This window comes from Atta colombica, unplaced genomic scaffold (assembly GCF_001594045.1).
Source record: "Atta colombica isolate Treedump-2 unplaced genomic scaffold, Acol1.0 scaffold81, whole genome shotgun sequence".
In the NCBI taxonomy this organism is placed as follows: domain Eukaryota; kingdom Metazoa; phylum Arthropoda; class Insecta; order Hymenoptera; family Formicidae; genus Atta; species Atta colombica.
Window position 1 is genome coordinate 391,561 of NW_017259574.1, and position 13,231 is coordinate 404,791.

The 13,231-nt window shown below is 29.9% G+C and overlaps 1 protein-coding gene across 1 annotated transcript; it reads left to right on the top strand.

The window, feature by feature from the left end:
• Positions 1-2,062: 2,062 nt before the first annotated feature.
• On the top strand, positions 2,063-4,274 carry LOC108692727 (transmembrane emp24 domain-containing protein 7-like). The gene is made up of 3 exons (XM_018201120.1): positions 2,063-2,451; positions 2,938-3,183; positions 3,247-4,274. Exons 1-3 carry the CDS (start codon positions 2,296-2,298, stop codon positions 3,472-3,474), a joined length of 630 nt encoding a protein of 209 aa, XP_018056609.1. The 5' UTR covers positions 2,063-2,295; the 3' UTR covers positions 3,475-4,274.
• The last annotated feature ends 8,957 nt before the right edge of the window (positions 4,275-13,231 follow it).

Genomic DNA, 13,231 nt, shown 5'->3' on the forward strand with positions numbered 1-13,231 from the left:
TTCACAAATTGTACATCAGAAATATTCATCTCTACGCGTGATATTTACTTCGCTTAAAAATATTAACATTAAAGTTATATTTTCACACACAAATGTGTTAATATTTTAAATAAATTTAGGGTATATCCACACAAACTTGCATAACCGTATAAATGTATGAATAAAAAAAATTATCCAATCATATTTTACATGCATCTTTATAGAAGAAATGTGATTGGATAATTTTCTTTGTGCATTTATATTTAGTTTGTGTGGATATCCTTATCATACATAAAACGACATAAGTAAACATAGCTTAAAACAATTTACATTATCCAGCATAAGGTGGAAAGCATAGAAAATGTACCAATCAAAATCCTTTGTTTTCTTCCTTTCCATGAAATAAAGAATCTCTCTGATTGATTGAATTTCTTATGCCTCATATATTATGCGTTATGCAAGAGTCTGTACTCTCTGCTTAAAGATATCATATTGATTTATATAAGATGCTGATCCAGCGGTCTTATGCAATAGGTGCATTCAGTATTACGATCGCTCACTGAGCGCTCAGTTTATAGTTCTGCTTATATATAGTTTATATGTCATTTTATGTATGTCATTTTATTGCTCTAATAAAGTATATATTAATAAAGATTACGTAACTATAATATAATTCATTATATAACAATTACATAATATTCGAATTATATTATATTATAATCATATAACATTTCAGTATGTTATGCAACTATTTTGTATATTTTCTGTAACTATGCAAGAGTTATGTTTACTACAATGTTACATTTATTTTATATAAGTGTAATTTGCAGTGAGTGGGAAATTACTAATATTACATGTACGTTACATGTAATCACCATATTATATTACCTGTTACATTTCATTTTATTACAGCAATATAACAGTTATGTAATTGCTGGAATATATGAAAAATTCTGAGAAAAGATGTAGATTTTCTAAGAAATGTTCCAATTCGTATAAAAAAATGAAGAAAATTATAAAATTATATAGAAATTCTGAAAAATTATTTAGAATACAGACTTCCGATTTTAATGAAATTAGGATCATTCGATGCATTTTTACTCGAAACGAAAGAATCTGTAAGAAAAAGTATTAGGTTGGCCTCGCGAACCGAGATATTAAACGTTAAAGTTAACGACTATTTAAGTTAGGAAATCTGTCATACTAATGAGACGCAACGCTATAAATATTTTAGCACTTTCGTAAGTGCTATTGTCACATATTCCGCTAAATTTGAAATAAGTAAAGTGTGTTATTATTTTAAACATAACAGAAAAGGATACGTACATAACAGAAGGAACGCAACAGAAAAATAACATTAAAGGGTTAAATAGCAATTCTTTAGAATACAATTCTCTGCTTTAAAAACAAATTCTCTACTTTGTTAAAAATGTTAGAAAAATCTAAATTTCAATTTAATTTATATAAAAAAGGTAATTGTTTTTGATATCATAATTTACAATCATAGTCTCTGCTTTACAAACATAAAATCTGTTCTTTAAAAATTATCCTACAAATTATCTTTTTATATAATTTTTATGTTTTTAAAGCAGAAAATTATATTCTAAAGAAATATTTTTTTACTCTTTACTGTTATTTTTCTGTTACGTATCCTTTTTTGTTATGTTTACAACAGTAGCGTACTTTGTTTGCTTCAAATTTAGCGGTGTGTGGCCACAATGTGCTTCATTTCGAGCAAAAACGCGCCGAATGAGTCTAATTCTATCAAAATCGAAGGAACAGTCCGTATTCTAAATAATTATTAATTATATGAAAAATTTTGAGAAAAATTTTCACTAAGGATAATCTGTAAGAATTGACTAATCACAGTCAAGTGTTCCCCTCTCATTCAATAATAAGAAGCGAACACTCGAAGGTGATTGATCAATTTATACAGATTATGGTATGATACGGCCTATGGTATACGATTACAGTCAGTATAAACACTCCCATATACAAAAATTTTTCATTTTTTACATTTTCGTCCTAGGGAAAAAGATACATAATCGATAAATCTCTAGCTACTTCCGTAACAAACTAAACACGGTTACGTCGTGCGCAGTCGACACGAGTCGACATCCGGCCACGTTAAGATCGTTTGTCTGTGCTGTTTGCTTGAGATAATCGGCAGTCAAGCTGCCCGGTGTCGCTGAAAAAAAAGTGAAAGTGATTGCGCTCTTATGCCCGAATTTTCTCGAGGCTCAAAAGGATTTTAAATGCGCACAGATCAGTGACGAGACAGCCGCGTAAGCGTCGATAAATAAACGAAAAATAAGAATGGATTTCTGGTCGGTCTGGCTATTGTTTGCTTCGCTGTTTGGTGCACTCCTCCTCACGGATGGCGTCGAGCTAACCTTCGAACTGGCCGATAATGCCAAAGAGTGTTTTTATCAAGAAATCGAAAAGAATGTCTCATCTACGTTGGAGTTTCAGGTGCACAACGCTATCACATATCAATTTCTAATACGTTTTTATCACGCGTCACAATGACACGTCGCTATTATCGCTCATAGGTCATCCGAGGCCAGAGCTCGTGCAGTATGCCACATTTATCCATTTGTTTAGCTTTAAAGCTGAATGAAGCAAACGAGAAATAACACGAATAGAGAGTAAATAACGAATAACGCGATTAAAATTTTATTTTATTAATAGGTCTATTTTAGTTGCACTGTTCTTGTATTTTACATTTGAGAAAGAGAGGAGAGATAGTTAAAATAAATGCATCTTGCATGTGCAAGTTATTCCTTTTTAGAGAAATTTTATAGGAAGCGGTAATATTTTTATTGATAACTTTTCGCAACTTTCTTTCATCATTTTAGAAGTTATTTTATTGATTTGTAGATACTTTATGTACAAGTTGATTATTTTGTATTCTTTAAAGCAATTCATTTATGATAAATATGCTTTTATATTTTTCAGGTAGTTACAGGTGGTCAGTATGATGTAGATGTAACTTTAGAAGCCCCAAATAAAGAAATTATCTATAGTCAAGTAAAAACACAATTTGATTCACACTCCTTTATACCAACTATGTCAGGAATATATAAGGCTTGCTTTAGCAATGAGTTTTCTACATATTCGCACAAGCTAGTATATATGGATTTCCAAGTTGGCGACGAATTGCCACTTCCTGGTCTTGGAGAACATGTTACAGTCATGACTCAGGTAAATTATAAAAATAGATTTTTTACATAAATAGAAATTAATGATACTTGCGGGTTCTTTTAGATGGAATCTTCTGCCCAAGAAGTACACAAAAATCTAATCAGCATTTTGGACTATCAGACGCATCACCGCTTACGTGAAGCTCAGGGTCGCAAGCGCGCAGAAGAGCTTAATGAGCGAGTGCTCTGGTGGTCGGTTATGGAGACTGTTTGTATCCTGTTCATCGCTGTAGGACAAGTTTTCATCCTGAAAAACTTCTTCACGGATAGAAGTCCTTCCCAAAGTTATTAGTGTGATAAATAACAGAAAAAGAAAACTTATTTGCGATCGAATCGTTCTTGTGACGATGTTTTGTAATCACTGGTCAAAGTGCCATCGTAATACCTGCCGGTAATATTTCCCTGCAGCAGACCTTTTAATCATAAGTCCTCTCTGACAATCGAGAAAGGATCACTTAATCTTCAGAAGAGAATTCAGTGATTAGAATCTATAGAATTGGTTAGAAACGCGGGGTGATTCAAATACATACTATGAACATGTGTAGTATTGTCACGAATATTAATTGAGGCTGAAAACTTTTTAACACGGGTGCTGATTCAATAGGAGCGATTAACAGGATGAATGTAAGTGAACATCTTACACTTTTCTTTTGATGGATATTCTGAAATTATACTAGCACAGAGATAGTACAATGGACATTGGAAGGACACTGATTTTTCTTATTGTGAATGTGTGACATAATAAATTAAAAATACTTATGTGTATATGTACTCGCCAAGCGACTATCTCTTGTTATTTATCGGGCTTTCCTTTATTTATCTTAGGCATTAATTAGAGAAGTTAATTAAATAAATGCGATTGATTATTTACTTGTTTCTTTCAATTTAATGCTATTCTGAACGTTATTAATTATTTTTCATAATAATATAAGCATACTATATGCCATTACGCAGATGACACTTATGAGTGCATGTTCTCGTTATATGGCATATGATTTTTCGGCGTGTGTTATTTAATAAACGCATACGTAAATAAACAAAATAAATAAGATTATTAATATTTTGTCTGTCCAATTATGTTTTTAAAGTATTCCAGAAATTCAGATGCCATATTAATTACAGTTTGTTATAATATTTGAGAATCATTCTTATAATTCCAATGAATTTTTTAATCTACACAAGAAAATTTGCAAAAAATTAAAATTAAAATTCCCTACTGGGATAATTACCTATTACTTGTATATTATGATCCTAAGTTGTATATTATGAACCTTAGTAAATAAGATATACAAATATTATCGTTTTAAAAAGATGTTTAAAGATGATAATAAAAATTGTAAAATTGTAATTATTACTATGCAATGGAAATCAAATTTATCACAGTTCGAAAAATATGTTATTTGAGATTGTGTAGAAATAAATCAATGTGTATGAAGATTTTAACATATGATAATTTTTAATGGATACTTGTACATTAAAATACACTGAGGTAAAGGTAAATTTTGGTAATTATGAATCACAAACTAAAAAATAATAATAAAATTAATATTTTATTAAAAATGCTACCTTTTGTTACAATTACCGCGTCAATTTGTTTGAATATACTTTCTATACATTAAGTAGTTTGTTTTGATTGCTTCATTCCTACGTCACACACCAATCAAACGTTTGATTAATTGAAATTTGTTAGTGATATTTATATTTCTTGGAAACTTTTCATCAAAGATTCTCCCAAAGATTCTCAATCGAGTGAGATCTGAAAAGTTTTCAGTTTATTATTTATATTTACTATTTTTATCATTACATAATAAAGAAGTATTTATAAAATCTTCAGCTAGAGTTTGAACTTGAGATGTTTATACATATCGATGTTGTGAAGAATATTTCCGAAGTCTCGAATTGGCTAAGACATTCGCCCCGAAAAGTTAAGAGAACTCAAGGTTCGAACCCTGGCTCAAGTAATATTTTTTGCAATAACTTTCTTTCTAATCTAATTTTAGAGGAGATTATTAGCGTTTCAGATTGATTGTGTTGAAAGTCGGAATATTATCGGCGCGCAATCATTTTTGAAATAAATTTGATATTTAATAAAGAATATATAATGTATTATTCAAAACGTCTAACTTTGACCAACCAAGGCGTTCTCTATCATAATTTATAATTATTTTTTATTTCATAAAAAACTACAGTGTAACTATTTTTTATTAAAAAATTTAATATAAAATTGTTAATTTATACAGAATGGAGATGTTTGTAATAATTTGATCATTCATGTATTTCAATCAAAATGACCTGCAGATATGAAAATAGTGAATATAATATTGTTATCTCTATTATCACTTTTCTGTTATATATATATAGAGTATATCACAAAATGTTTCAAAAGAATTTCTCTTGTAGTTTCTTCAAAATTTTTTAATTCAAGATGTAGATCGCCATTAAAAAGAAGCAAAAGAGATAATATCCCATTTTTTAAAATAAATTTTGACATAAATTTTGGAATTTTTTGGTAGATCTCTTATTAAATATAACAATATTCATAAAAATGATTTTCCATCTTTTGCATAGTAATAACGAAAAATATTTTTTAATGAGTTGAGAAGACTATGAATTAATGAAAAGTTGTTAATTTATTTTCTAATATAAATATAATAAATTTTATTTACGCATATTCATATACATATATACAATATATAGAGTGTCTCACTCCAAATAACTTTTTTATTTTTGATCTTAGAAAAAAATGTTTCAGACAAAAGTTGTATGGCTTTGAGGGGAACATAAGATGATATCATTAGTTTGACCTTGAATAGTTGCTTGAAAATCACGTGAATTACTTTTAATTTCTTAAATGAACCTCTTACTTTTTATTACACATTCTTCTCAAAAGTAAATCATCTTAAAAGTTTTCCAAAACACTATAATTAAATTCATTTTCATTAAGTACTTTTCGAGTTATAAGGCTTGCAAATTACAGCATTAGCATTACTAAGGTGTCCGATCGATGGCTAAATGTTCTCTTGAATATTCAGGATCATGATCTGGGATAACAGCTCATCGGAGATTATTTTAAACCTAACCAAAAATTACATTTCTAAGAATGAAAATAAGAGGTACAAGCTTAAGCTGGCCTTGATCTTGATAAATGTTATCCAGATCATAATCCTGAACATCATTCAAGAGGTTTTAGGCGTTCTAGCCTAAATTTAGTCACATCTTAGATAATGCCAAGGTGTCGTAATTTGCAAGCCATAATTCGGAAAGTACTTAACGAAAATGAATTTAATTATATAGTGTTTTGGAAAACTTTCGAGATGATCTACAAGAATGTGCAATAAAAAGTAGTTATATCAAAATTCCACATAAATGTAAATAAGTGTAATTTCGCAAAAAATGGTCGTATTTAAAAATTTTTTTTTATTTTTAATGGTAAAGTCTGTACTTTACGAACTTTCATAGATTTTTAATATATCCTTACCCCTACCTGGCATTTTTTTTTAAATAAGAACGTATATTTTTTTTAAGAAATGCATAATTTGATGAATTCCACGGGGTAAAGTAAATTTTTTCTGTAAATATATAGTTACCATCGTAAAATATGGACTTTTTCTTACAAATTAAAAAAAAAGCTTCGATTTATTTTTTAGAGATATAATGTATCAAACTTATCTATGCATTTTACTCAATTGTCACTAGCATTAATATTACTTGATGCGTACCACGGGGAGGTTGCTAGTCGGATTTTGCGCATTATGCGCGTGTGTGCGTGCGAGCGGATGTGCAGCGTGCGTGCGAAACATCATGGTGGTGACACGAGTGAAACATCATAACCTCAAAGCCACAATCGTAGATGAAGTAGTACTACTAATAAGAAATAACAGACAAATTGAATATTTTTATTTTATTTATTTACGTCTACATGATTTGGGAATTGGAGAAATTTAGGAAAAATATTTAAACATTTATATAATAATATTTTGCTTGTTATTAACAAATTTTATCATGCGTCAAGCAGATTTTATTTAATATGTTTTATGAATCGAATCGATTTCAGAAATCATTTGGGGAAGACATTTTCATTATTATTATTTTCATTTGAAAAGTCGCTATTTGTAATTTTATATATTTAATAGAGTCTGAGCACAAGAAGTCTAATATTTACTTAGCGACTTAAGTTGGAGACATAAATAACGCACAAGCGTACTTTAGCGTATGACGATTTATTGCCGTCTCTTGGAGATACGGCAAGTTAATAGGCATAAGTTGTATGTCATACGTGAAAGCTCGTGCTTACGTCTACAATTTAAGTCACTAAGCAAGTGTTACGATAATTCTTGTGCTCAGATTCTTACACATATTACGAAAAATGACCAGATGTAGTGAGTGTCGTAGATATAGTACAATGAATATAATAAACGTAAAATCGTCAAAATTTAACCAATTAATCTGAATCTAATTATGTATAATAAAAAATCAACTAAATCATGAACTTAATTATGTTCGATTAATTTTTTTCACATCTACAACTATAATTGGTCAATTTCTTATGGTTCAAGACTTTCTACATTTATTGTATCATTTGAATGAAGTTTGCGACTACAATCTAACGTTGAAATATTCGGAGTAAATTTTGATATAAAAATATAAAATGAAGAAGAAGTTTATTACAATAGTAAATGTAATTTTTTATTTGTAAATATTATTATTTAACCACATTTTAAGAAAAAAGAAATGTTTATTCTTTATTTTTTTATTTTCTAATAAAAACAAATGATTTTATCATAAAATTGTTTGTCCATTTTTACTAGAAAAAAAAAAAGAATAAATATTGAAATTTTTCTTTTTGAAATGTATTTGAATAATAATATTTATTTATAAATAAAGAAAATAATATGTACTATTATAACAAATCTTTTTCTTCATTTTATATTTTTATATCAAAATTTACTTCAAAATCCGAATATTCCAACGTTAGACTGCGTTCGAAAACTCGGATATAATAAATGTAGGAAGCTTTGAGCCACAAGAAATTGACCAATCACAGTTGAATGTGAAAAAATTAATTGAACATAATTAAATTCAACATAAGTTGATTTCTTACTACACTAATTAGATCCGGATTAATTGATTAATTTTTGATAATTTTTGATAATTTTAGGTTTCTACTACATTCATTGTACTATACCTGCTACATCCGGGTATTGTTCGGTTTCGCAATATGTATAAATCTATTGAATTACAAAATTGCGACTTTTCCCAAATGAAAATAACAAGACGAATAATAAAATTTTCCCTAAATAATTCTAATCAATTCCATTCGTAAAATACATTAAATAAAATCGCTGTCTGACTTGATGAATGATAAAAAATTGTTAACAACAAGAAAAATACTATTATCCAAATGTTTAAATATTTTTTCTAAATTTCTCCAAATTATGTAGACATAAATAAATCAGGAATATTCAATTTGCCTGCTATCTTGTCAATGGTAGTTTCCTGTCGAAAGATTGCGATTAATGCCTTATCCTTATGATCACTGAACTATGTATACACTGGAATAAGCATCTCTGCTGTGAAGTATATCGTGATATATCGTGGTCAATTGATCAGCATCATTTTAATTTAATCAATGTAAGAACGAATTAGAAGCTTTCAGATGCTCATGCGCACTTACGTTTAGTGTTCTTTAGTGAGACGCATATGTCAGCAAGATCATAGGCCGGTATTCATAGTCGATTCTTATTTCAAGACTGTCTTAGATAATGTCTTAAGATGCTAATGCAGCCTTCTGATTAGTGATATCTTAAGACTGAATTTAAAACGATCTTGAATATAAGAACTGACTATGAATACCGGCCATAGTGTATAGGGTTATAGTTGAAAGATTACTTTGAAAGATTATAAAATCGCATGACTGTAAAATGTGTAAAGCATCAACATGAAGTGTTGTGTGCCTGGATGTGGGCAGAGAAGTAAAAAGGACATTTCATTTCATAGATAAGAATTTTTGTATTAAATGTATCAATTCCTGCACATGTGTTAACGATGTAAGATATGAAAAGTGTTATTAATGTTATTTTATTGAATATACTAATAAAATTGATATTATATTTTTGTTTGCATACCATTCATCCATATCCATATAGATTTCTATATATCGATAGTACAAAGGCTTAAACACAATGAGATACAATATCGAACTTACACTCCAGAGATACAATATAATCCAGAGATACAATAAATGAGATACAATATCGAACTTACACTCCAGAGTTCTGATTGGACGATTCGTTATTTCCTGTTGCTTGTGCCTATTGTGTTTAAGCCTTATTAATTGATACATCGATCGCAGTGCGCGCGAATGCTTCTGATTCGCTATCATATCAAATATCATTCTAAACTAAAATAGCGAGTGATCAATTGTGGCCACAAATTTTTCTCGATGTCTATTTCTGGTGTGTGTGTGTGGTGTGTGTGTGTGTGTGTGTGTGTGTGTGTGTGTGTATAGTTCAATGCTTATAACCAATCAATCAAAAGACAATCACGTGACTTAGGGCCTCAGCATAATAATGGTCGTAATCGAGTCACGAATCATAAGTTGTAATCGTATGTCAACACATAATGTTTTGATTTAATATGATCGATACGGCATCTGTTTGCCGTATCGATCACATTACTCGTCGATCTCTTGTAATGATAACATGTCTACAGCAATGATCACCTTTGGTGAAATTACAAATATTAACGGTAAGTGACATAATTACATCATATATAAATTTTTCAAATATTTTAATACTTTACATATATATATATATAAATTGTCAATATATGTGTAATTGAAAAATGTGTAATAAATTTCGAAATGTTAAAAAACGTAACCATATATATCAAGGTACGTTCGGAGAAATACTATTGGCATTATTTAGCGCAAACTGTTCGCGGAACTGCAGATAGTGCTAATAAACACGTCACTAATGGTAATATGTAACGTCACAACTGTGCGTTATCAACGCTATTCCTTCCGAGATAATGCATTGGTAGCGTTTACAGATCCGTGAATGACCCTAGCGTAACGTTGGTAATGTTTAACATTTGTCAAAATTAGATTAATGTTTGAGGGGATTCTCGAGTGACATCAAATTTTTCTCTCTTAGAATTTCATAGAATAAACGTACTTACGTAATGTGTGAATTTCAAATTTTATTATAATGAATGCAATCTCAATGTTAATTTCTGTTGGCTTGCCATTAGGTTGGAGTGAACGTAATTCATGCTTGTGTATCATCTTTAACTTTTCAAAGTTTCTGCGACGTTCAACTTGTGTATTTGATTTTATTATAAACGTGAAAGTCAGAGGTATCTTGTTAACGGCAATTTTTAATTCCCGTGTACGGAAAAAGTTACTATTGCGGTATAGCGCGGCAGAATATTCCACTGCAAATGCTTAAGATCCTTATTAGATGTAGATTCTTCTTCTGAAATTGACAATGGATGCTCAAAAATTCTTCCTTTTATTTGATTAATTTACTTAATGTGACTATTAATTTTTGATCTAGTTTACAACATTGTTCACTTCGGCCTAGCGGCAAGCTATCATAGAGATTGCAATTGAGGTTGCGTTCTGTTATTCACTACAAGAAAATAAAAAATTTACGTTAGAAATACTTTACAAAACCTTAAAAATTTTAATTACAGGGAAAAGTTTGGTTGGTGATTGAAAACAGAATCCCTTACGTTAACTTAACCTCGACGAATATTAAATCTCTCTGATTGAACGCTACCAATGCTACGCTAGGATCATGGAGCTTGCTAACGCTATCGCGCTATTGGCTCCAAGAACAGCGTTGATAGCATTTGCATCCATAGCGCGAATAGTGTCTCCTCCGAACGCACCTCAAATCTTTCATACATTAATTGAATCAGTACATATGCAAAAATTTTTATTCATTTGCAATGTTGTAATAATACAGTTGTTAACAATGTACAATTGTTACAATTGTTAACAATTATATTACAACATTGCAAATGAATAAAAATTTTTGCATATGTACTGATTTGATTAAAGTTCTACCGATCACAAGTTTATTGTGTCAGTCAATATGAAGCGTTGATTTCAAAAGCAAGCTTCAGATTGGCTGTCGCAACAACTTGCGATCGACTTGCAACTAATGTAGAACCGGTTTAATATACGTAATGTATGTGTGAAGGACTTGGTCTATATATGTACTATATATTTCGAGTAAAATTTTCTTCGAAAAGGATTGGAACATAGCTTTGATACATAAGGTTATGCTTTTTAATCATTTCAAAATTTGTTATACATGTCATTACACATGTAACATTGACAATTTATATCTAAAATATCAAAATATTTGAAAAATTATATTATGTTATATATATTATATGCTGTTACTCACGATTCGTGACTTGGTTACGTTTATTTTATTGTGCTGACGCCCTTAAGCCTATTCAATACCGTAACGTAAGATCATAACATAAATCGCAACACGCAAAACCTACACGCAATGCTTATTGAGAGAGCCAATCAGAAACGTTGAAAGCAATGGCCGATTTATTTCTTTGCGAAATTATTAACTGTAATAGCGAATTTGGTCATTAGCACTACACTAGATGTGCATACTAAAAGCCATTTTGCATGAAATTAGCAAAGTTAAAAAAAAAAGTATATAAATATTTTAAACGACTAATTATTAAATTTATTAATGCTATTATCATGTTATTTAACAAAATATATGTGTATTATTGAATTGTCAAAGTTGATTATATTGTATCATTGCTGAAATAGTTTATATAAAACAACTTTTAATATGCACTGATACAGGTAGTGCGAGTGATCGTTATAAGTTTAAAGATGGATTTAAAAAAGTTAGGACTCATAACGCGTTTTATTTTATTATTAAATCGAAGTATTGCGCTTCAAATGATTGCTTTGCAAGCACAAAAAATAAAAATTAAACATTGGTGGATCAGGTCAATCAATAAAAGAAGACGACAATAGGGTTTCCTATTTCATGAAATTAGATTAACTGATCATGAAGAATTTTTTGCTTACATTCGACTCTAGCCTGAACATAATATAAAATGCTATTGGAATTAGTAACTGTATAGTTGAGAAAATGTAGCAATCGGAAATCTCTCTTGCCCGATGTATGGTTATTTTGACATAAGTAATTACAATTGTTATTAATAGTATTCTGTTAGTTAATAAACAATTAAAATAAACAATTTATCTAATTGTTAATAATTTCCTTAATAATTATATAACAATTTCCCCTTTTTTTGTTTTATTTATTTCAAATATGTGCAACTTATCAACCTGATTATCATCAATGCGTCCATTTCACCTGTTTTCATGACTTAAAGACTGTGGTCAAAGTCTCGTTACAAATGCTTTGAAGCGTTTGATGAACTAATGAGAAGAAAGAATTTTATAAACTAACCAATTAAAAAATGCTTCAAAGCGTTTGCAACATCGCGTTGACCATATCCAGCGTAACATAAAGAAATGAAAATAGTTCATTTCGCTGCGAACTTGGTTATGTTTTACTTAAATCAGAAAAGTCGACATATTAAGTTGCGTTCATGTAACACGCATACGTGACAGCCAATCAGAAATAGTCGATAGTATTATTGATGCTTCTGATTGGCTGTCTCGATAAACGTTGTATGTGCGTTTTGCGTGTTGCGATTTATGTTATCGTCTTACGTTACGGTCACTGTAGAATAAGTTTTAGAGAGCGTTTATATTGGTTGCCGTATGCCGTATGCTGTAATCTGTAAAAATTGACCAATCTTCGAGTATTCCCTTTTTCACCGCCGAATGAGAGGGGAATACTTGACTGTAATTAATTCTTACAAATTACGGCACACTTCATACGATTACGGCCAATATAAATGCTCCCTTACCGCTTGCCTTGTAGCCAATCAATTTATTGTCTTGCGCTTTTTATGATTTTGCGATTGCAACTAAAATTTTTACGTGCAATGACCTTTAGTTACCCGCCATAGGTAAAATTTCTGTAACAGTA